The 24541-nt window shown below is 35.7% G+C and overlaps 1 protein-coding gene across 4 annotated transcripts in view; it reads right to left on the bottom strand.

Annotated features, from left to right (window-relative positions):
• LOC143897559 (furin-like protease 1) overlaps nt 1-24186 on the bottom strand; it is a 219115-nt gene extending 194929 nt beyond the window's left edge. For 3 of the 4 annotated variants that reach the window (XM_077406371.1, XM_077406369.1, XM_077406370.1), the window contains exons 1-2: nt 23825-24186; nt 15597-17579 (exon numbers count right to left, since the gene is read on the bottom strand). In XM_077406371.1, coding sequence (XP_077262497.1) covers nt 15597-15755 — 159 coding nt within the window. In that variant the 5' untranslated portion in view covers nt 15756-17579; nt 23825-24186. The remainder of the gene's footprint in view (nt 1-15596; nt 17580-23824) is intronic. The other variant, XM_077406373.1, reaches the window with a different exon arrangement.
• Nucleotides 24187-24541: the final 355 nt, after the last annotated feature.

The raw sequence follows: 24541 nt of genomic DNA, 5'->3' as shown, positions 1-24541 counted from the left end.
TAATCATGAAAAAGAATTAATGTCGGTTGATAGTTGCTATTCGTTTGTAGAAAATAATCGTGTTGTGAAAGATAACAATGCGACGATACGCAAAGTGGCTCGCGACACAAACTGCTCGCTCGAATGTCAGCACGTGAATGGCAATAATACTGCGTGGTCTGCGTGTACACAACAGTATACGCCAAGTGCCACCTACTAGTTTGTTTTATCGTTACTAAATATTTAAACAATCATCGAATACCCTATTCCCCTCTCAGTAAAATTAATTTCAAATAAAGGCTTATTATTGCATATCAAACCTAACATTTATTTCAAGAATAAAATTTAGTTTTCTTTTAATAAAAAAATATTATTTTTCTATATTTTTACGTCCAAAAAAAGTATAAAATTGTTATTATAAAATTTAATAATTTAATCAGATCTTTCGTAATTATTTAAATATCACATTTTAATAAAAAAGAAAAACAAAATTAAATAATCATAAAATATAAAAACATAATAAGCCATTTTAACTTTTTGATTAAAATAACGATTTTATTTCTCAACGTGTAAAAGTTTTGATAAAAATAAAAATAATAAATTTATTCACGCATCTTCCGATCAAATGGAGCTTGAATTTTTAAAAATTTGTATTTAATATGTTAGATTAAATAATCTTTTAAAAAATTAACTAATGTATCAATCAAATTTTTATTTAAAGAGAAGATTAAATAATTTAAATTAAATAATGTATATAATTGTCAAAGTTTGCTATTAGTCATCCATTTGTCAATATTAGTTGACAGTTTATAATAACGTAAATTAATTGATAAATTAAATATGCATGATATATATGTATGATTTATGCGCTATTATATTTTATGCTGCTTTAAATTTTTTTAACGCATAAATTATATAGATGTGTATTTATTAAGTTTTACAATTTGGGATTAATTAGGCGTAGATGTCTTTATCCATCGTAAGAGGAAAAAAATTATGCAGCAGAAATATCGAAATCGTCTGAAGATAAAGTGCATAATTCGATTATGTAACTATTGTGCATAATTAAGTAAACTAATTTTTAAATTTTTAACGAATTCTAAGAAAACATATTAGCGTGTTCAAGAGAAAAGTCTTTTAGAAAATGCGGCGCAAAAATCGAAATTGTCTCTAATGTGAGAGTGCATACTTAGTGTATAAATTCTGTATATTTTATTTTCAGAATCGCTTGTGTATGAGTAACGTATAGGATGGTTCACTGGCAGCCTTATACTCAGCCCTCATTAAAACATTTTTTTTGTTTGGCTGAATGAAACGAGCGCAAAAATTTTTCTTACGGATTTGAAAAGCACATAAATAACGCATTACTATATAATTAATTGCAAGATACCTCGCAAGATACTTTATAATCTGTATTTGTATATTATTTGCCTCTAATAAATTCCTGTGGTTAATTAGGGCTTAATATTTCAACTCTTTTATTAAGATTAGTTTTACTGTGTACGCATAAAGAAAGAAAATCTACGTTAATTGCAACAGATCGCATCGTTGCGTTTATAATAATCTTAAAATGAGCGCGGAAAGTGTGGCAGCAAAATCCCTCATGAATATTTCTTATGAGCTCCTTGATACGTTATAAATTTCATACTTTCCATCTATCTTTATTCTTTTTATGCGTCAGAAGCAATATTTCTTTTTACTGTAATTCTTTCATTATCTTTTTCATTACTTTTCATTTTTATCCTTTCACAATAAAAAATTTAATGTCAATGAAAGTCCACTCTATATAAATTTTGTGTTAAAATAACTCATTCATCGTGTTATTTTTTACATTTAGAAATGTTATATCGACATTTTTTAGTCAATATAACATTTCTAAATGTAAAAAATACCACAATAAATGAGTTATTTTAACACAAAATTTAGAGTAGACTTTCATTGACATTAAACTTTTTACAGTGTTCTGACCGGAGTTCTGATGTTGTATAACTAAATAACTTTGTTTTTCTCATCAGCCATACAAAATAAAAATAAAAAATATGAAATTTTATATCGTAAAGAATGATATTTAAGTTTTATAATTTAAGTTTAAAATAAAAAAAAATAAATACTTACATAAAATAAATACATTTAAATAAATACTTACAATTTTTGTAAAAACTTTTCGACTTTATCAGAAACTTTAGAAAAAGAAAAATGCTTCTGTGCTCTTACCGAGATTCCTAACAGAAAGTCCGTAAGATTAATTTCTGCCTAAGTTTTTGCGAATGCGGTTTCCTGCACGTTGTGCGTGCGTCTAGTACCTATGCACGCACACGCGTACGTATGTTTGCGCGCGCGCATACCGCAACTGCAGAGAGAGAGTCGTTGCTCCGAGGAGTTGGATCAATGAGGCTGATTACTCAGCTCTCCTCTTGCAGACGCGAGACAGACCGGTCCAGCCGAGCGCACTTATTTTCCACTGAAAAACGTCGTCGCAGGGAGGATGAGATCAAGTGGAATTGAAAACGCTTCTAATTAAGAAGACTCTGTTGAACGAATTTTGACAAGCCGCGTTATGCACAGAGAAAATTAAACAGCGTGAGTGAACGAAAGTTTATTGAGCTGTAGATTTTAATGCAGAACTCATATATTAATATATGTATAGTGAATTTAATAACTCCAGCTAGATTTATTACTCTTATTGTTAGTTAGATTTGTGATTGTGACATTTGTGATTGTGAAAATACATATAATTATTAATTTATATCGTTCCATTAATCTGATTGATACCGATGTACTTCCAATAATAATCGAACATAAATCCAATAATATCGAATATAAATGAAACATCAAAATGACATTCGAACAACATCTTTGCTGAACACAATTTCTTATTCACATAATAATTTAATTGCAAAACTACCTTCGAGTATTGTATAATTGACTCTACGATGATGTATATATATATATATATATATATATATATATATATATATATATATACCTTATATATATACCTTATATATATATATATATATATATATATATATACCTTATATATATATATATATATATATATATATATATATATAAGGTCATAATCAGATTTAATAGATAAATAGCAATAGAGATATTATATTTACTTTTTTTTATAATAGCGTGAAATTCAAGCAGAAATATAACACATATAATTGTAAATCTCATCAAAATAACGATGAGAGAGTTACAGCTATATGATAAAGAAATTAACTGCAGTGCTAAAAAAAAGGGAATAAAAATAATAAGGGAACTTTTCGATCGTTAATAATTACAGACAATCTTCTTTCTAAAGCCAAACGCTCTCTACTGAAACGAATGTAACTAGACTTTACTCTTTTTTTTATCGGTTCATTACTGACTCAAACGCCAATCGCAATTTCAGCTTGGAAAAAAAAACAAAGATATGCTTCTGCAAAATTTCATTTTCTCTTGTAGATATATAATATCGGCGACGCGCTTAGAATCCATTTCCTTTTCCTTTCAGCGCAATGCTGATACCGATGTATATTTGCGATATTGGATGAAAGAAAACTACGTCGCGGGGGAAGGATGCAATTTACGCGAGCTCGTATACTCATATGGCAGAATTGACGCCACACCGTCGTCGACAGTCAATATCGTGTGTAAATCGAAACATCGAAAAGTACACTGGTATATATCGCGCGTAATATATCCTAGCATGAATCTGCATGTACAAGTACACCGGATACGATACGAGCGATGCACCATATCCTCGTGCGGACCGCATGATTCTCAATTGCAAAATTACTCACAAGAGCAAGGCTGATGTACCGCAACGCTAACCGCAATTGATACTTCGCCCTGATGTATCAATGTCAAACACTATAATACATGTAGGACGAGATAGTCGAGACAGATCAATTTTGTGCATTCAGTTTGTCGGCAAACTTCATTACACTGTTGGATAATCTTTGTAGGTTTGTTAAAAAAAGTACTTGTTAAAATTTTTGTGTAAAATAATCAACACATACATGTGTAGATTTAACATATGCCTGCTATGTTAATTAAGCTTAACAAATTTAAAATGTACACACAATTATTAAAATAATTTAAAGAATATGTTAAAGTAACACAATTTGAACGTATTTATTAATGCATGTGTTAAATTGCAAATGTGTTAAATTTTACAGAAAAAGAATGTTGATTTTACTCTATAACAGAAGTGAGAATTAAAACTTACTAAGAGTGTTGATTTTATCTTACAATCTTAACTTCAACATAAAAGTTATGTTAATTGTACACATAATTAACGTCAAATTATGATCAGAATTACATTTCTTTTCTGCGATGTTGAAATATTTTAAATATTATTTTATTATATTATAAAAATATTTTATTCTATATCCCTTATTAGATTTGATTTAGATCAGGTTCTGAATTGACATCCGTCGCATAACCGATTCTAAAATGACACACACACACACAGAACATACACACCCTGATGCAACGACCGGTGCACTTCGACATGTCGGTCGGAACTGCGCGTATATAGCTTTAAGTGCGGCAACGCTCGAACTTCCAAAGGCGATGGCCATTGTGTCAGGGTGCTGAGAACCGCTCCACGTTCCATCGACATTGCAGTGATCGATAAAGGGTGCGCGATTGGCCCACCGAGCGCGATCGAGATTCCGCACGAGAATATAATAATGGCAAGATGACATTGTTTAAGAGGAAAAGCCGCCGGGAAAATGGACGACGTGCTCGACCTGCTTAAACGAACTTGAAGAGTTCGTCAGCCCCCGGAAACTTCTTCGCGGTGACGTCGCGAAAATTACCGCTTGCGTTGTTATTATTTTTATACGGCCGCATTGTTCTACCTTCTAATAAGGTTTTCTTTTAAATTGCACATGCTTTACGTAATAGTTTCTGGGTATATACTTGATTTAGCATTCTGATAATTTAGCATTCTGTATAATTATATAGAATCAGTATCAATTGCTTCATAATCATGGTTTAATTAGATATATGTAGATAATGAAACAATAGGCACAAATAAAATCAAAATCATCAAGGATTGTCGATCGACGATAAATCATATATTAGTTGAGATAACTAGGACATTGCACTATATCAAAATACTATAAAATTAATCATTTCCATTCTTCTCAAAAAATTTTCGATTGCTATTAAACAAATAATATTGCAGCGACAATATTTAAAAGCTACTTTAAAGTTTCTGATCTCTTCGATATAATCTCACTTTATAATGAATTGTTACGTTCGCGCCACGACAATGATTACTCCAATCAATTCTAACATTAATGCAAAGGTAGACGCTGTGGTGAAAGCATTTAGACCGGTACTTGATCGCTTGTACAGAGAGTAACTTGAAATCTAATTGAACAGCGGATTACGATAGTCTTAAGACGAGGCTAGAGTGTAGTAGCGCAGTTGCAGCATAGAGAAATCGATTGCATTACATTCTTGCCAATTTATAATCTTCGCTTACGTCACACTATCTAAATTGTAATAATCACTTTCACTCTCTTTAATCATGCCATATAAAAAACAGCATTATTAATCAGAGCATTTATTACAATGTGCGTTTAAAAACTCCAGAAAAAAAACAATTATGCAAAATAATTTCAATTTATTGCACGTTACATTTATTGATAAATTCTATAATGTGATAAGAGAACGTGAATCAAGTTTATATAAAAAACTATAAAAATATTGTAATATAAAATTGGTTAAAATAATTTGTTAATTTAAATAAAAGTAGCATAAGAGAAAGATGGAAAAATATTCCGCTAAAAAAATCAGATTTTTTATTTTTTTTTAGAAATATTTTTATGATCAAAAAATATCTATATAATAAAAATATTTACTCCGTAAAAAATATGAAGATTTCTCGTCGCTGTTAAAATTAAAAAGAATCGTATTTTGAAAAGTTACAACATCTTGCGTAACAAAGATATATATATAAGAGATAAAGGTGCAGCGTAAGAAGACTAAAGTATGAGGTCAGGAAGAGAGAAGAAGAAGAAAGTTCGAAATAGTCGGAAAACCAGTCAATCCACTGTCTTTCCCGCTTACTCTCAACCTTATATCTTCTATCGTCTCATCTCTTTCTAGATACGATCTAAATGCTCCCGCGCGTCGCTCTCTCTCTCTCTCTCTCTCTCTCTCTATCTCTCTCTCTGGCGATGTCTAGACTGAAGAATTTTGCCCGAACTGCAACCCCGCCATTCCCATTAGTATATAGAAAAGCTTTAACGATTCGTCTCTTCTCGGCGGTATATAGAAGATATTGGAGGGATGCGTATGGGTCATTGACATTTAAACGTCGGCAGACGCTCGAGAAAAAAACGTTAAACCCCATTAAGAGCGACCGCATTTATTAATTATATTAATCTTCAATTTCAACAAGCAATATTATACAATGCGTTTTTCATTTTATATTTTTTAGTCTCGGAAAACAAATTCAGAAATGGTAAACAATTTTTAAAATTGACTTTTACACACAATCGCAAGCATTTTTTACTTTTTATTATTTAGTTTAGTAGCATACTCGTGATAATATGTAACACATTATCTTTGAAATTTCTTGAATAAAAATCTAAAGCATAAAATGAAATGATAAAATCGCAATGAAATAGCGAAATATTACGCATGCTAAATGGGAGTATCTGTGAAAAGTTATTAAAAAAGGCATTAAAAGGAAAATTTATCATATAGCGAAATTTCATTTTTTAAAGCGTTGGGATTGACAACCGTCTTTTGTTCGCGACAGAAAGAGATTAAATGTACAATTCTCATTTAAAAAATTCTAGTTCCTCAAATTATTGACCGTCATAGCATGCTCGTATCAAATATAATGGAATAACGCTATGCTTCGCTATTTGGCGCAAAGCTGCTCTGTGAAGCCAATTAACGTGAATTATTATGTAGTCGCTGACCAAAATGTTATTAAACAAAAGGGAGATCGATGAAAGAGAAAATTACTCGCAACGAGGGTGTCGAGCGCATGATAAAGTTTGACTTCATGTTGAAGGAGAAATCGATTTTTGGACGTGGTTCGTTCCTTGATAGAACTTCGCCTTGATGAGACAAATGGTAATATCAGTGATAAGATAGATTCTTTCGCATTTCAGATGTGACAAGAAAATGGATTGAATGCAGAGTTTAAATGAGCGTATTGAGACACGCCATGAAAAATATATGAGGTTTCGTAAAACGATCGCGTTGCATGAGTGCTCCGAAACAATATTGCTTCCTTTCTATCTCAAATAATTACGGTAAAAAATATTACTGTGCAACGTGTATCATCAGATGTCTTATTAATTGTAATTATACAACAAATTTAGAGCAAATCTCTTCTTTAGTAAAAATTCTGCAAAAATTAATTATCGTGTATTTTGAAATTAGTGTATAAATTTAGCATTGAATGTAAAATATGTTCAATTGTATTAAAATTCGCGTGCGGCAATAACAATCGTGAAGTAATGACATAATAGAAAAAAACTTGGCAGCCAGATCTAGTTAGATTTCGACAGATTTAGTAACCAGGTGTAACGCTTACTTATATTACATGGAAAAAAGTTGGGTCTGTCTATATACCTGCTCCACCGTATTGTCGTCACTATTCAAACATTTGTTGTAAGAAAAACCAATTGAAACCCACAAAAAATAGTGCACATTTTATTGATTCTAATACATAATAGCTGTCAAGCAAAGCTATTACATAACTTGCGCTTCATAACATGCAATGTTATTTAAACACGACAACGAATAAAATCAGAAACAAGATGCTGTATCATTATTTTAACTTAATATTATCTAAAATGTGGATTTTAGCCAACAATTAACAAACTATTCGCTTAAAATTATGCGTAATGCGTTTGTTTATAAGTTATTGTTAAAGTAATTTAACTTACATGTATTAAAAATAATTTAAAATAGTGTTTAATAAAATAATTTAGCCTTTGCGGATGTACTTTATATTATACATAAAGATTTCTAATATAATTTGAAAGTTTCTTTGAGAAATAAAAATTGATTTATTTTTATTAATTTATTCGTATATGTAATATAATTAAGCGTAGAATAACTAATAATTAAATTGATTAAATAGATAAAAAAATAAAATTTAAAAATCCATAAATTTTATATATAGGTATGTGTGTATTCACTCAATATTTTTAAAATAAATTTTTTCGCATATTAACTTGTATTTGCATGAATAAAATAGTTAAAAGCACTCAACTTTCAACAATTATAAAAAAAATAAAAATATAAAATAATTTCCATCTCTCTTTTAATAATAATATATTCCAAAAAAATGCTATATAACACATGATATTTTTCGGGACATATTACCTACTACAAAAAAATAAAATAAAAATGTAACAAGTTTATATCCGCGCATTTCAAGGGTAGATTTTTGTTTGTCACGCAACAAATAAAATCTAATTACAATTTTTTGTTTGTTTCCCTATACGTTCGATCGTTTGACCTCGAAGTAGCATGAAAACTCATAAAAGACAAAAGCTGCGTTTATCTCCGCCTCAAGTATTCACTTAATGTGATATTAGTCACCCCTTCGCCCCTCAAGTGGCAAAGGTGCAAGCGAATTGCAAATACGTGCTCGCCTTTTCATCAACTTGCACAGAGACGTATAAAACGGAAATGTATCTTGAGTGTTCATGTAATAAGAAATGCATTCTCTTGTTGGGATCGTAAATATAGCATGTCACGAATAATTGACTGATATTATTCACTCATACTCAAGAGAATCTGTTAAAAATAGTAATTGATAATATAAAATTTAAAAAATACGTAGCTATATATATGCTTAAGAATAATATATCAAATTTATTCAAAGCAATAAAAATATAAAATTCTTTCTTGCTGAAAGCAATATTTTAAAAAGAATATATTATTGCAATATTTTAAAAAAATAACATCTACATTTTTTTCTATCTTCTCTGGCTTCTTATAAAGCAGATATATTAGTATTATATAAATGTTAATTAACTATATTTCAACAAATTCCAATAATTCTTTTTAAAATACAGTTTATTAATAAACCTAACTAATGTTTTTAAAATATCTGTTTCAAGTTTATTAGTGATCACAAAAATGCCGAGTCGCTATAAAAAGTGCGTAATCACAATGTTTTCATTATATACGGTCAATCGCCGATGACGAAACACGACACGCACTATCGGGTATTTTCTCACTTTCAAAACTGGTTTTATCGAGTATTTACATCCGCAGTTTCTCCGACAGGCCGCGATTTGAATGCATTACAAAACTAATAAACTCTGCTTATAGGTTCTGGGACAATGCGTATATCATCGTTAAAGTGAACAACATCGATTCATAGTTAAAATCTGGGATGAGAAAGCCACCATAATGGCGGCCCCACCGTACAGCTGTTCGGATCGAGGCTCCGTTATAATAGCGATAAATTAATAACGGCCTATAACACATTTACCGCGAACGAAATGAGCGTATCGTAGCTAGAGATCCGCGGTCGCAGTTTCAACAAGCGACTCCGTTTAACGGCTCGTATTTCTTGTCCAGGTCCGACAAGTTTTAACTAGTTTTAAAGTCCCGGACAGTTATCGTCCGCCAGAATTTCGGCTATCGCGTTATACGAAAACTGATGTGTACAGCTCGTCTATCAGACAAAATGCGGCGCCGCATTAAAACGGAAGATAAAACCAACCACGATATGCGATAAGTGGAGCTTTTTCAGCAGCAAATCATCACGTTACATAACAGAGATATTTAAATTTAATAAAATATATTAATAACGTCCGACATCTCTATTTCCGAGATTAATACCGGTGATAATAAAAAAATGCCAACACCAATTAATTATTAATTAATTAAATTACATATATGTAATTAAAATATACAAGATATTTCAAAAATATAATTTTTTCTATTCAGCTCATTCGAGATATTAATGTTCAATGTACACAAGATCAAATATTAATATTTCAAAATTATTAAATATTGGAAGAAAAAATATCTATATTTTACAATCTCATGAATATAAGAAGTAAAAGAAAGTTTTCTTTTCACGAAAAAGAAAACTTTGCAGCCAGGCCAAAGTTGAATCTGCTCTAGCAGATTCAACTTTACTTTCTATGGAGCAATTATTGCTATTCTTTAACAATTATTATTTCGCTTCGTATTACTTTACTTTGACTGGACTGCCAGCATGGCAAAACTCGATGGAAATGGAACACTACTTCTATACGACGCAACTCAAGTATATTCAAGATAACAATATCGGTAAAAGTCCAAGTGAAATATTTCAAATATTTTCAAGATTTCAGGTATGCTCAAAATGCTGAAAACAAGAGTTCCTTCTCTTTTTGAAAGAAGCAACTCGGCAAGGATCTTTTTATCATTAGATAAAACCTAACAGAGATCCAGGAAAAGCGTTTCACAAAAGATCTCTAATCTAAAAACAGAATAAAAACGATAAAAAGTTCCTGCGGATTCCAAGTAAAACGAAATTGGCAAATTATCGAGAAAAAGTTGCCTCGCAATTAAAAAAATTACTTTTATTTACCCGGGTCGGAATACTCATTTCGTGAGAATTTTTCTTCTCTCCGATGCGACAGACAACGAAGAAAGTAGTTATATATAAAAAGTAGACGAATCTTTCTACGGTCGCTCAGTTTATCGTTGAAACGAATCTCTTTGTAATTATATTCCCTCTTCACAAATCATTCCCCTATCGTATCTTACCAGTTTTATCTACCGTCGATTTTCTATTTCGATTTAATCCTGATTTTATACCCCGTCGGCTCGATCTAATCAATGAAGGTAATTACATTTGTGCAAATACTGCAAATGTTGGATATAATCAAATAATTGATTATATCAAACTTACTAAATCATTAAAATTATCAAAACTGCTGAAATTCTTATAAATTAACTTAAGTAAAAAAGTAACTAAGTAAAGAAAATATTTAATATGTATTTTAAAGATTTTAAAATAAAGAAATGTGTAAAATATGCATACATTCTATAGAAAATCCAAAAATAATTTTCGAAGCAACTATTAAAATAACAGTACATAAATATTAAAATAAACTGTATAAAAATAAAAAACTTCAAAAATCGTAACCTGAGATTAAATAATTATAAAAATACTTGGTAAAAATTGATTAAGATCCAATTAACAGGCTCTAATATATTTATAATTGCGTTTGCATAATTTAATATTAATAACATTATAATAACAAAACTTTAAAGAAATTTCTAAAAATTTATATTAATTGAACTATAAATAAAAATTTATATTAATTTAACATAATTAAATTGAAAAATAATAAAGTCAAAGTTAAAAAGAATAAATAAAAACTGCTATCCTTTTGCAAGTCTGCTATCATTATCACCAAGTTTTCTTATATATATATATATATATATATATATATATATATATGTTTAAATGGAAACAGGGTATTCCCGGTCTTTAGCAATCGCTAATCATGCATAACGTTCGATAATACATGCAAAATACGTTAAAGTAAACTTGACTGCTTGATAAGGCACGGTATCGCAACTTTTTCAAGGACGTCTGTAGTTGTTAAATAAGAGTAATTATGAGAAACTCCAACATAGTAAAAGCTTATCAAAATATTAAAAAAGTAGATTAATCGTTATCTATATCAGAGTGTGTAAAACTACATTTCTCAGAAATATATGAATATATGAATAAAAATAAAAAGATACAGACAAAACACGAGAGCACGAAATAGACGTAGAAGACTTATTAATTTAATTAAAATCAATAATAAATAAAAATAATTATAACTATCTGTAAAAAACAAAGCAAGTAATTAAATAATATATTTTTCAGTATATCCATTATGTCTTCGATATTTCCTCTTTTGCGAGTCGTTCTGTTTACGAATGTTTAATGCACATTTTGCACAATCAGCGATATACGTTGCTGCTTTTATCTTGAAAAATATTCAGTATGTACTTAATAAAATATAAACTATTCGCGGAAAATTACAAAGTGCACGAAAAGCAACGAGAGATCAATATGCCAAGCCAGAGGCAACGTTCAATGTGCATGTGTGTATATTCGGTCTATTAACGAGGCGTTCATAAACGCACGGTCGCGATCATTCGGCGTTTCGCAAGTGATTGTAGCCGTTTGCAAAATTAAATCGGCAAACATTCGAGGCCACTTCAGCGCGGCGTAACGGAACAGCTGACACACACGGAACACCCGCGAGTTTCCATATTCCGCAAGAGAGATTGATACGACTAAAATTTCACAATTCCGTAAATTCCCGTTTATAAATTCTGTTTATCGCATTACAGTTTCGAACGCGATTTCACGTTACGGCGCTATTCTGCGAGAGCATAGTTCACGCATGAGTATATCGCTGGTCAGTCGGTGCGGCAGTAGCGAATCATCCGCGTATATATTTAGTGAAATAGAAAAAAAAGATAAATAAGAGAATAAAAATCAAAAGAACGTGATCAAACGACCCATTTAAATAGCGTGAATTTTCCACGGTTTAAATTGAACATTGAAACGTTTTGTGCAGAAGTGGTTTTGCGCTCGCGAAATGTATATATGCGCTTATCTCCCCTTAGTTGCAACATCCTGTTGTTACACGATCTTAAAAATCATCAGTATCACAGTACGCGCGTAATTATAAACCAGGCTTTATGTTCTGCTTCCGCCACTTCTCAATTACAAATAAAAACAGAATACGAAATACCAGAAGCATAGATATTTGTTAATTGTTAGGAAAATTACGCAAGAGCCAATGTCAAAGTCATTTTGAGATATATGTGTATGCGTATATGTATATATGTATATATGCGTATATAAAGTTTCAGATATTAGTGATTATTAGCAATAATCATTAAGGAGGCATTAATTAATATATAAAAAAATTCCTATTTAAATAATATTATAATAATTAAAATTATCACTTAACTTTTTGTTCAGCAATTTATTTAATTTTTGTTAGTGTATTTTAACTTACTACAGTAATATTGATTACTGAATAAGAAATAAAATACACGTTTATTCTTATTTTATTTTCAAGATGAAATCATTCATTATCAAGATTAACGAGTAGGAAAATAAAATCGCAAGCACACAACGTAAACTTATACTTTAAAAATCATAAAATTTGCGCACTAGAGTTTTCTGAACAACCTAAAATTCGGGATATTCTCAACTCGACCGCTTTATCGGGAGCGCGATATTTCGGTGGAACGGTGTACGCAGTGCCTTTTCTAAATTGGAGTCCACCGCGATTGTGCTCGATTGAAGAAGAACCGACGTGGAAACCGAAGATAGCGAGTTCGATTTTCCGTCGCGAGCTATTTAGGCAGAAAGGAGATTGTCGCGGAGGTTAATTTCCGTCGGCATAACAACTGCGACAAGTCTACATGACGGTCTTCACGGTCACTGAAACAGAGGCGCACGTCACCAAGACTTACGTCAGCGATCGGCTGTTCCTCGAGGAGAGTCAAATCGATTATAACCAGGATTGGATCGTTATCTTGTCTGATAAGTAACACAAATACAGCAAACTGTAATTTCTCGATGCGGAAAATCCTTGTTTTGTGACCGGTTCTAAGTACGATTATTATTAGAGTTTTATAGAGTATGCAAATCTCTAATATTCGAATTCCTTTTAAAAACATTTTGAAAATCCGTTTAATATAATTTTATAATGCAGAGAGAATTTGACTAATATTTTAATATATTCGTTCCCTCTAAAAATATTATTAGGGATAAAGATCCGCACATATTATACAAAAATTTTACACCGTTTATAAATCATATTCTTAAAATATGTTTCGTACGCACTAATTTATATCCACACGCATATGAAAAATAAGAATATCATAAAGTAAACCAAGCAAAATTATCGCATGCTTTCTGCATGTGTGCCGATGTTTGATTAAATGATGAAATGACATCACGCGTCTGCTTCATAGGAAGATGTAAATCGAAATCTAAAAATAATCCGAATCTCTCTCCTGAATAGAGTATATATAATTATATATAAATTTTCCGAACAAATTACAATCCGGGAATTATTACACAGCGAATCAACGAAGTGCGCTATATAGACGGTCCCTGACGATAGCGCGTCTCGCGATAAAAAAAAAAGCATGATGAAACAGCATGAACGAGTGGCGGGGAAATTTTTCCATTGTGATCGCAGAAGGCACGAAAAATACGGCAATAGATTTGATGTCCGTTTTGAAATCGACATGTTTCCTCTGAATCGCGAAAATTGATGAAAAACCAAATGCCACTAAAAATCGATACTGTGTTCTTCAAAAAAAAATAAAAAAAATAGAACTCACCTTTTCGTCGTGATCAATGAAAATGATAAGAATGTCAATCGCTTGGAATATGAGAATCGTATCGACGAACGAAACGTAAAAGAGATATAATAGAGATCCATAAGGATTTCAATTTGGGGGTTTATACTATTTAAGCTCGGAGCAAAATATTAGATATCGTACTAGATCCGCACGAGATCTATCGGTTGGAAATGTACTGAGTTCAACTCTCCGCCAATTTCGATTTCGAACGTTATCATACAGTATGAAAGTTCCCTTTGAAGCATGTTACCGAAGCGAGAGAAATAAGTATATACTCTGTATATACTCTATATATAATATCTCTCAATTTCAAAATGAAAATATAGAAATATTGAAGATTATAAAACTTTTGAAATATCGTTCAATGAAGACAATATTACGTTTCTCTTTAAAATAACTCTATTGGAGAAATAAAGCTAATATCGGTGAACAAATTCAACGTATTTGCGGATCGTTAATTACATATTTAAACCGCTTACTGTAGCATGTGTTTCTTCTTTAAATATTAATTCGCATATTTTCAATTTATAAGAGAGATCAATTTGAGATAGCAATACACGAGAATAGAATCTTCTCTAACTCGAATTTGCATTCAAATTTACTGCAGTTGATAGTGTCAAGTTAAATAAACTTGTAATTTTAACCTGGATGTTGTACACTAATCGAGCCGCCACAACTGGCGTAGATCGTTTGTTGCCTGGAAGAACGTTTGCCATTAAATCTCATCGCGCCTCATTTCAAGCGCATTGCATATAATTCACCTTCGCGATGATATCATTCTTGTTTATTTCACCGCGTGTCTTACGAAGCTAGCGCTTCGATTTTCTCTCAAAACGATTCAATTAACAAACATTAAATACCTTTACTTTTTAATTTAATTTATAAACGCTGCTCCATTAATTAAAGAAAACTGTCGCATTACACAAGCCAAAACATATATTTGGATCAATTAATCTCGTTTGAATAATACTCATTACTCGTCAATAATCCCATCTCATAACCGTTCCATTTTATCACAGTCGATTAATTAAACATGAATACAATAATTATCAAAGCAGCTGTATCGGCAGATGTTCGTTTCAGGCAAAAAACGTCAAACCGTGTTTGCGCTACGGTCGCGCAAAATAACATTTTCCGCGACCGTCCAAAAGCGCACAATAAAATCGCGAAAAGGATATTGAATAAAAAAAGAAAGATCCAGTCCCAATCTGGCCTGGATCTCTCGTGGCGCTGACCTTGCCCAAATAGCGAAATCCATGGTTGTCCGCAACTCGCCTGGCCGCTTCCTCTCCTCCATCGATGTGTGCCGCCCACTGGTTGGTGTACGCGCGCGTTCGACCGCCGAGAGTCAACAGGGCCACGACCGCCAGTCCGAAAATCCGCCACGTGCACATGATAGCTCCTCCGCTGCGCCGACGACGACGATCGCCACCGGCTGCTCCAGTTTCGCCACCCCCGCGGGCCACTACTATATATATAGATATCCACCACCAACACCACCGCCACCGTCGCCACCGCTTCCACCACTCGCCAGAGCAGCAGCGACACGATGGTAACACCGCGTCACCACGACAAACACCACTGCAGTCGTCACGATGCACCACGGTTGCCGAAACGGAAAAGAAGAAGGATCCACAGCCTTCGACAGGACTACTTTATGTATGACCCCTCTCTCTCTCTCTCTCTATCTCTATCTCTTTTGTTCCCTGCTGCGGCGATTCTTCTCGCGCGGCCGATCCTTCCGTTCTTTCTCCGTGTGAGAGCTCCCTTCTACGGACTGCTCACGTGTACACGCGGACGATGATCCGGGAAAACTCGATCACTCACATATACACACCCACACACGCACGTCTCGCCACCTGCGGATCAACCGCTTGCGAACGACTGAATCGCCGGCGGCGTGTGTCACTCGTTTTAAGTACCGAACCTCCACCACGCCGCAGTGTCAGCCGTTGACTTCTCCGTCGTTATCGTATCCACGTCGACGTCGCCGTGACGTCGTCGCCGCCACTGCCGCCGCCGCCTTCGGTCAACGGGCAGGAGCAGCAGCGGGAGAAGAAGGAGGCAGTCGTCAAGTCATGTGGCCGTCGACGAGCGGGGAAAACGGAATGATTCTCGCGATGACAGCGTCGCGAGTACAACCACGAACCACGCGGATGTCCGCCGTCGCGCGCGATCACTGCGGCGGTCGCGAGTGACCTTCCCGATTCGCGGATATTCACGCCACGCGGACATCCAACGCGACCTTGTCCTCCACGCCTGTCGCACGCTGAGATTCACACGCGGGGGGTCTCAAGAAGACCAGAGATTTGTCATCGCTTTCTCTCGCGCGGTATATCCTCTATTATACAGTTTATTCAAACTGAGTTAGCTATATATCTAACTGAGCTAGTCAGATCTGTTAGGTATCAAATTATCGCATCTAATTCTTCCGGTTAATAAAAAATCTCACGTCCGATCTTGATCTTCGTCTTGATTTTCGTCCATCGACTTTCATAGTTTACGTCCATTTGTTGAAAACTTTCATGTCTTCAGCTCAAGGTGATTGTTTCGCTATTGGATCTCCTGTGTTTTTCGATCGCCTCTTCTCTCGTTTTCTTCTCGAGTGTAGCAGAAGAAGTGTGCAGCTTCGCCGACGCCGCGACGTGGAATTTTTCGCCGACACGTCTCAATGACTCGCGCGCGACGTCGTCAGCGTTCCGTTCCTCACGCGTCTATCATACCTCCAGAATTCCTCCTCTTACGCCCTTTTCTTCGGGTGTCAGCAAAGCATCTGGTCAGATCCTCTTTCCGCGCATCTCAATCGCTCGCCCTTCGTCCTGTCAAACGTACGATCCGTCGTTACAGGGATGCCCTCATGATCTTGACATTCTCTCGCACGCCCCCTCCTTTCGAGCACGTCGACGAATCGATGCCTCGACAGACGCCCAACTCCATGAAACTTCTCTTCGTCTCTTGATTTTTTTTCGAAAGAAAAAAAAAACGAGATTCTCAATTTTGTTTTGTCGTGCTCTTCGAGGGCGACGATGCTCGGTCGCCGGAGAAGTGAATGGCCAACCACTCGAACGAGGTCACGACGCGTAGCTGACCGAAAGGTCGATCACGTCATCGAGCACCGCATCGTTCCCTTGGGCGCACCGCAAGAGACGAGGTGTACCAGCCAAGGTCCTGGCTGAGTTAGACGGGAGATACCTCTTTGCTTTGGAACGGGTCTCGAGCTGCAAACGATGTTAAGAGAAATTGATTAGTTGAAGTTTCCGGCAAAAATTTCAACTAGTTTCAGGTACTTGAACTTGCTAAATCGCAGTTAAACTATATACGGAACACTTAAAGTACTTGATAGTCACGAAAATTAATTTCAAAGCAATTTCTGGTGCACGATGCGGTATACGCTATGCGCTTGCTAAAAATCTGAGTTGGTCAGTTTTGATTTATAAATTTTGATATCAACACACTCCAAAGAACTTTGAAAACTACGAACTACAAGGAAATTAGTTTCGAGGAAGAGTCAACGGTTTGAAAACAGTTTAAAGTAGACACATGCAAACGCATAACTATAGACTGGAGATACGTATATCTAAAGACATTATCTATGTGCATCTTTTGGTATTTCGTAACATCATGCATTCTCCATCGTTAACGATGCGTCACATCGCCAAGGACTCACGCTTTGTATTAGCGTCACGTTTGAGAAACGTTCGGCCCAGTCAGCATTCTCGTACCGACAAAAAAAAAAAGATTTAGCCCAGCAAAATCCACGTCGGTTTACGGTGATTACGACGGCATGATGGAATAGTTTCGGCTCGTCGAAATTGCATTCGCCGCATAACGTGACCCGATTCCCCGTTATGGATTAGAGCTTAATTTTCGCTCGGCGATTTCGCGTTGCAGGAACGAAATCGCAATCGGAAGTAAGTGCAAACGTTAATCGTCGTGATTCGTATCGAGCTTTTACATAACTCTCGTTACACTACATAATTCACTCGATACTATCTATCAATTGTGAGCATTATGTCAGAAACAGAAAATTGCGTTTTAAATGCATTAAAAATTATCATTTGAGATTATTTACTGCAATTATTGCTGTCACGGTGATCGCGTAAAATAAGATTGATTTCCTATTTGTAAGGCGCATTTATTACAGTTAATTTATTATTGTCGCTCTTCGATTATTATTAGATTATACGTTGTACATGCACACTTATACATATTTTTTTATATAAATAAATATATAACTATAAATATAAATTTTCTTTAATTATATTGCATTACAAAAATATATTTTGACAGTAATTTAAAATATTATATTAATTCATCACATAATCTAGCAAAATTAAAATATTTAATTTCAAATCTTGTTTTATATACAGATGTCTTATAACTTACTTGCATTTTATTTTTTCTCATCTTATCAAAAAGAGAAACTGAAAGATATATGATAATAATATTGTCGTGAAATAATTTTCGATTACCTATTATAAATTGCAATCTAATTTTACTGCATCGTGACAAAAGTTCATATTTCTCGACACGGTCTATTCACTGTAGTTCTCCCTGCAAATATTATTTTGCAAGAGTGTAACAATTTACGAAATCTACCTTAAAAAAGTGGGACTCATGCTCAGGCAGTGTCTCTTGCGCGTGTTATTAGCGCGCTATAAATCTCCATAGTGAAATGAAGTGCCGCAAGTTCGCATTATCGTCACGTTCAAAGGACTTTTCAAATGAGTCAGCCTCCGTAAAAAGGACTCGACATTGTCGGTACGGACGGTTGCAACCCGCAGGAACATCCAGCGGGCGCCGCGAGGAAATTGCATTCGCGAGTTGGTCTTCCACCAACCTTGTTTCTCTCTCTCTCTCTCTCTCTCTCTCTCTCTCTCTCTCTCTCTCTCTCTCTCTCTCTCTCTCTCTCTCTCTCTCTCTCTCTTTCCCCCTCCCTCCCTCCTCTTCTCTTTCCCCCTCGTCCCGCCAGAGTCGTGATAAAGAGAGAATATAAAAGGGTTGCTAGAGAGGTGAATTAAATTTAAGCCAACTCGCGTCCTATCCAACTATCCCCTCCCCCGACCTCATCTCTGACACCATCTTTTCCCTTCTTTCACAATCCTCTCTCGCACTTTGTGTCGGGCTTCTCTTTGTCGTTCTTATTCTCTTCATAGCTGAGCCGGCGCGGCCGACCAGCCGAGACGACAGCAACTGGCCCTCTTTTTAATTTCGAGATAAAAGAGGGCAAAACTGCCATTCGAGAGAAGCTGAATACAGGGGGTAATGGAGGGTCAATCAAGTCGAGTTATAAGTCCCGTCGGAGAGAAAGAGTATTTCTTTTTAAAGCGGATTTGATGAATTCGATCCCTTGACTAAAAGGCGGCGAACTAAAACGAAATACTGCCAGATATATTTCGTCAGATATATATAATAATCGCCTTCACACTGTAAAATAATCTCCACGAATCCATTTTAGATACTGCGAAGTCCTTAAGTCTACCTATGCCGGCTCGATCTCGAAGACGATGACTCGCGATAGTTATTTTAGACTCTAGAGGCAGAAGAGCCGAGAAATCGATAAGGACAAATAAGGATCGTCCTTTAACAGAATCTTAATTTAAAGTTTACTTAAATATCAAGCTTGAAAATTTAATTTGAATCTTGTTTAATTTCACCGGAGATATATTTAATGCACAGAATCGACGAATTGGTATAGGAATTATAGCAAATATACACACATTTCATAACATGAAATATTGCGTAGTATTAATTGTCTTTCTTTTCCCTTAATTTTTGTGTCGACACGTTTACTCGTAATATTTAACTTAATCCCTTATTTTATAAAAAATGTCAGTTACAATAATGTTTTTAATCATAACAATCATTATTAATAGAAAATGTACCCTAATCGTTACGAATAAAGCAATGCACTTGATGACTAATAATTCAAGCTTGTAAAAACGTTTTAACTGCAACCAATATTTTAGTTATATTTATTTATATTTATATTTTAGTTATATATTTAGTTATATTTATGCTTTATAGTTATAGGAATAATGTTACAGAGATCGAGTCTGTGTGACGCGACCGATTATGCGATGTAACAAGGAATAATGAAGATACAGTGCACGCGATTAGAAAGTTGGACGGTTGATTTCAAACAAAAACGAGCGACGCGAGAGTTTCCCCGAGTTCGGAGTTACAGTATTTATTTGGAAGAGCGGCGTGTATTAATGTGTATTAATGCATACTGCACCCTAAACATTACGTTCTCCAGTTTATTCCCATTTGGATTTTATCTTATCGAAAATTTTATGCACGTCGCAATTCAGGGTGTGCCGCGTATTATAAAAACATAAATAATAAGAAATAATAATTTCAAATAAATAATGGAAAATAATCAATCTCGATAACTTTGTGACAAAAAATATTTAAAACGAATTTTTTCACATTTCGACACTCAAGAGAATTAATACCTCTCTCACGAATCCTTCTATTTTTTATGAGAATACGCATCGCATAAAATCACGTTTAATTCGCATTGAATTCTGTTTTCTCGTATATTGCTCGACACGATACAAAATTAAATGTGCTTTAAACGACTATGGCTATAATAGACGCAAAGCGAAAACTTGCAGTTACGTTAAAGTAATGTCAACAAATGGAACAGTTCGAAAAATAGGTCGACTGCGAATTATTAATGGACAGTAATGGAGATATGTGCGATATCGGAATGAAAGATATAATATTTTCCAGGGTATTTCTGGGACAGTATCTACGAACGTATATCTATTTTTCGAGAGTACACGCCGTATTCGCGACGCTTTGTTAACGGAATAACATCGAGATGAATCTACCCTCACTATTCAGTATTCGAAAGCGTATCTCGTTACAGATTTTAGTTCTCGAAATAGCGGAGCAGTATCGCTGATATGCATCTCAGTATATTACGGGGAGTGGTTCCATATCGTAAAGCGAAACGGCCGTTCTATCACAGACAATATTACTGTTCGTAACTTCGCTCGTCTTCATCGATAATGCATCACTGATGAATATGAAAATGAAGCGACATTATTGGAGACAAACCATCTGATGTAAATTCTGCATGCAATAAAAATGTCGCGAGAAGATACATATAAATAGCTACTTTATTAATTTACTTTTGGACGATATCCTGTAGATCATATTAAAAGATGCGTCTTCTGTTAAAGATTTTTTGATAAATTTAACGCTAGACGTGTCATTTTCATTGAGAATTTTACCAAAATTTAAAGCTTGGAGATCTAGCGAGATCTCATAATGAAAATAAATTGCAGTTCGCCGAGGTGGAACAGTCCCGTTGAAACGCAGCGATGCCAAGGTCGTTCTTGTAACAGGAAACTGGGGTCAGAGACTGCAAAGGTACTTTGATATAAGCGTAGTCCATCATAACGAGGAAATGCTGGGCAGGCACGAGCAAAAACCGACCAATTCGAACTCCTTGTTAAGATATAAGATACTGAATGCAAGTTATGCAAGGCATGTTTCACGGGATGTGGAGCTACAAAAACGCGTTTTCTCATCAATAATTTTTCCCATGAGATTCAAACCGGCAGCCAGCTACAGAATATAAAACAATTTTAGTCTCCTGGCATATTAAATATTTCAATACTGTAAATCGATAATAAGAATAAATGTACATACATTTAGCAATATTTAATGGAATTTTAATCCGAGATTTAGTTGCGAGACGTTTAATACGTTTTTAAAGAATTTGATGTGCTGAACATCTATAATACGAGAAATCATCTACGGATTAATCTGGAGAATTAATGCATCTTTGATATACATATACATTTGCTATCGCGGAAAAAGGTCGTGAATCGGGAACGTTTAGCCTCGGCAAATGCAATCGAACGAGATTACTTATCCGACGGGGTATGTATATATGCCGCGAATCCTGCAAAATACACGTGCGACCGCAATAAAAAGATTGGCATGTCCGTGCATTTCGCGAGCGAATTTATTTTCCCTCGGAACCACCACGCGTTCGCGATCGGTAAACACCGCATTGTAAATTAACATCGCTCCATGAAACTCAGGGGCGATTTGTATCCACGTTCTCCCTCGGGAGAACCGAAATATTTTTCGATGAGCAAACGTTTAATTGAAACTAGTTGGATACGTCGGTGTATTCGCGAAATATCAGATTTGAACCTTTATAGTTTTTTGCGAAAAATGTATTTGTTTAGAGAAAAGTTGGAAAATTATTTATGCGCAAAATATATATAATGTATAAATTAATATAGGAATAAAGTAATTAATTTCATACATGTTGAGATCTCTCTCACAAGACTTATTTATTTTATTTTTAGTCAATCTCTTAAAAATTGTCTTTTCCTTTTATTTGTATTTATTCGTTACTTTTAAATTTTATATATTTTTTTGTATATTGCTTTCAGAAACTTGTAATAATGAATATTACTTTTTGCAATATATTGATATTGACACAGCGTGTAATAAAGTATTTGTAGCTGCAATATAGCTCCAAATTTCCCATTTCTACATTTCTCGTACTTATGTGCTGTTTGTAATAAATATCGTGCGTTATAAATCAATAAAATTTTTCCAGAAGTTTCGCGCGTCCCACATATTTTTACGTAAACAACACATTTCAAATATATTTATTATATTCGCATTAAATATAAAATAAAAATTGAAAGCACAAAAACATCGCAATTTCGACATTTCGTTACAAACAAACGAGAGGATACGTAACCGCGTTGTTACGAGCCGCGATTTATCTCTCTCATTCATTATTCCGTTTAAGAAATATAAGCGACGCTATAAATCCCTTTGAACATTAAACTCGAGACACGTGAGCGGGAACGCCAAGTATCTCTCGAACTTAATGAAGCCGCGTATCACAGAGAAAAGTATTGTATACACGGCAATTAAGTCCAAAAGTAAGCGATCGCGTACGCGCGCGTTGGTTCAAAATTAATGCGCGGTTCCCGCGCGCGTGAAGGCCGACGCACGTGACGCGCGTCTCGTGACTCCGAAACGGGACGAGCGGGAAAAAGAGAGAGAGAGAGAGAGAGCGACGTAAATATAAACTTCCCGCGATTCGAAATAATTCCCACGATACATGCAACGTACCGCCCCTGACCTTTGCGTTCCGCGACATCGCGCATCGCGTAACTTCACGCGCGCTCGTTCCTTTTTCGTTTCCCAACGGGAGAGAAACGATCGACGCTTTCCTATAACGAAAACTCCGACCGCGCGAGCGTAGACCTTTATTGTCGCTGAAATTCAAGCGACATTCACGGCCTCGCGGAGAGAGGCCTCGCTGCCTAACGGTATTCGCGTGAGTATCTCGACTCGGCGACCAGACGGCACAGCGAACAGGACGATCACATGTCGACGCGCGATCGGAGCACTCGGAGCAACGCACTACTATCACGCACTCGCGATTATTACGACGAAACGAAATCTCACTCACCTTTCCGCGTTCGTCGGGATCGCCGTCGGTCGAGTCCCTCTCGCTCCGGGTCCACGCCTCGTCGCTGAGAAAGTAACGCGGAAGACGAAGAGGATGCGTGCCATGCACGCGCGGGCGAGCGGCCCGCTGCTGCTGCCGCTGCACCCAGCTGCCCTCGAGAGTTCGCGCGGACGCCGCGAACGTGTCGCGTCCTCGTGTTCCGCGTTAGGTCCGCATCGGCCGCGACCTGCAGACTGTCGAACGAGGGACGACGTCGAATCGTCGTCGTCGTCGTCGTCGTCGTCGTCGTCGCGCGCGCGCGCGCGAGTAACCACACCGAGCGAGCGTATCCGCCGACCGCCACGATCTCACTCGTACGACGGAGCACGGATGACTGACTGGTAGACGGTTGGTCGGTCGACTCGCTCGCCGCGCCCCTCTGCCCGCGTCCCACCGCTCCGTTCGCCGACTCTCTCTCTCTCTTTCTTGCTCCCGGTTTCTCCCCCCCTTTCCACCGACCATTTCGCGCCCACGACACGACTCGACCCGCCGCGGTCCATCCCCACCGTCGATGGTTCGATGGCACCCCCGCTGCACCTTTCCCCGTTCGACCAGTGTTATGCAGCGTATTTTCGGTCTCTCTCGAATCTCCTCCGAAACCCCCTCGATCTCCGGTCTCTCTTCGGTCTCTCTCTCTCTCTCTCCCTCCCCCTTTTTCTCTCGGATTCGCCGGGTCTC

This window comes from Temnothorax americanus, unplaced genomic scaffold, assembly GCF_048541705.1.
Source record: "Temnothorax americanus isolate GAGA-0224 unplaced genomic scaffold, ASM4854170v1 Scaffold20, whole genome shotgun sequence".
In the NCBI taxonomy this organism is placed as follows: Eukaryota; Metazoa; Arthropoda; class Insecta; order Hymenoptera; family Formicidae; genus Temnothorax; species Temnothorax americanus.
Note: the sequence above shows the minus strand (reverse complement) of the source record. Positions and strands in the feature narration are given on the sequence as shown.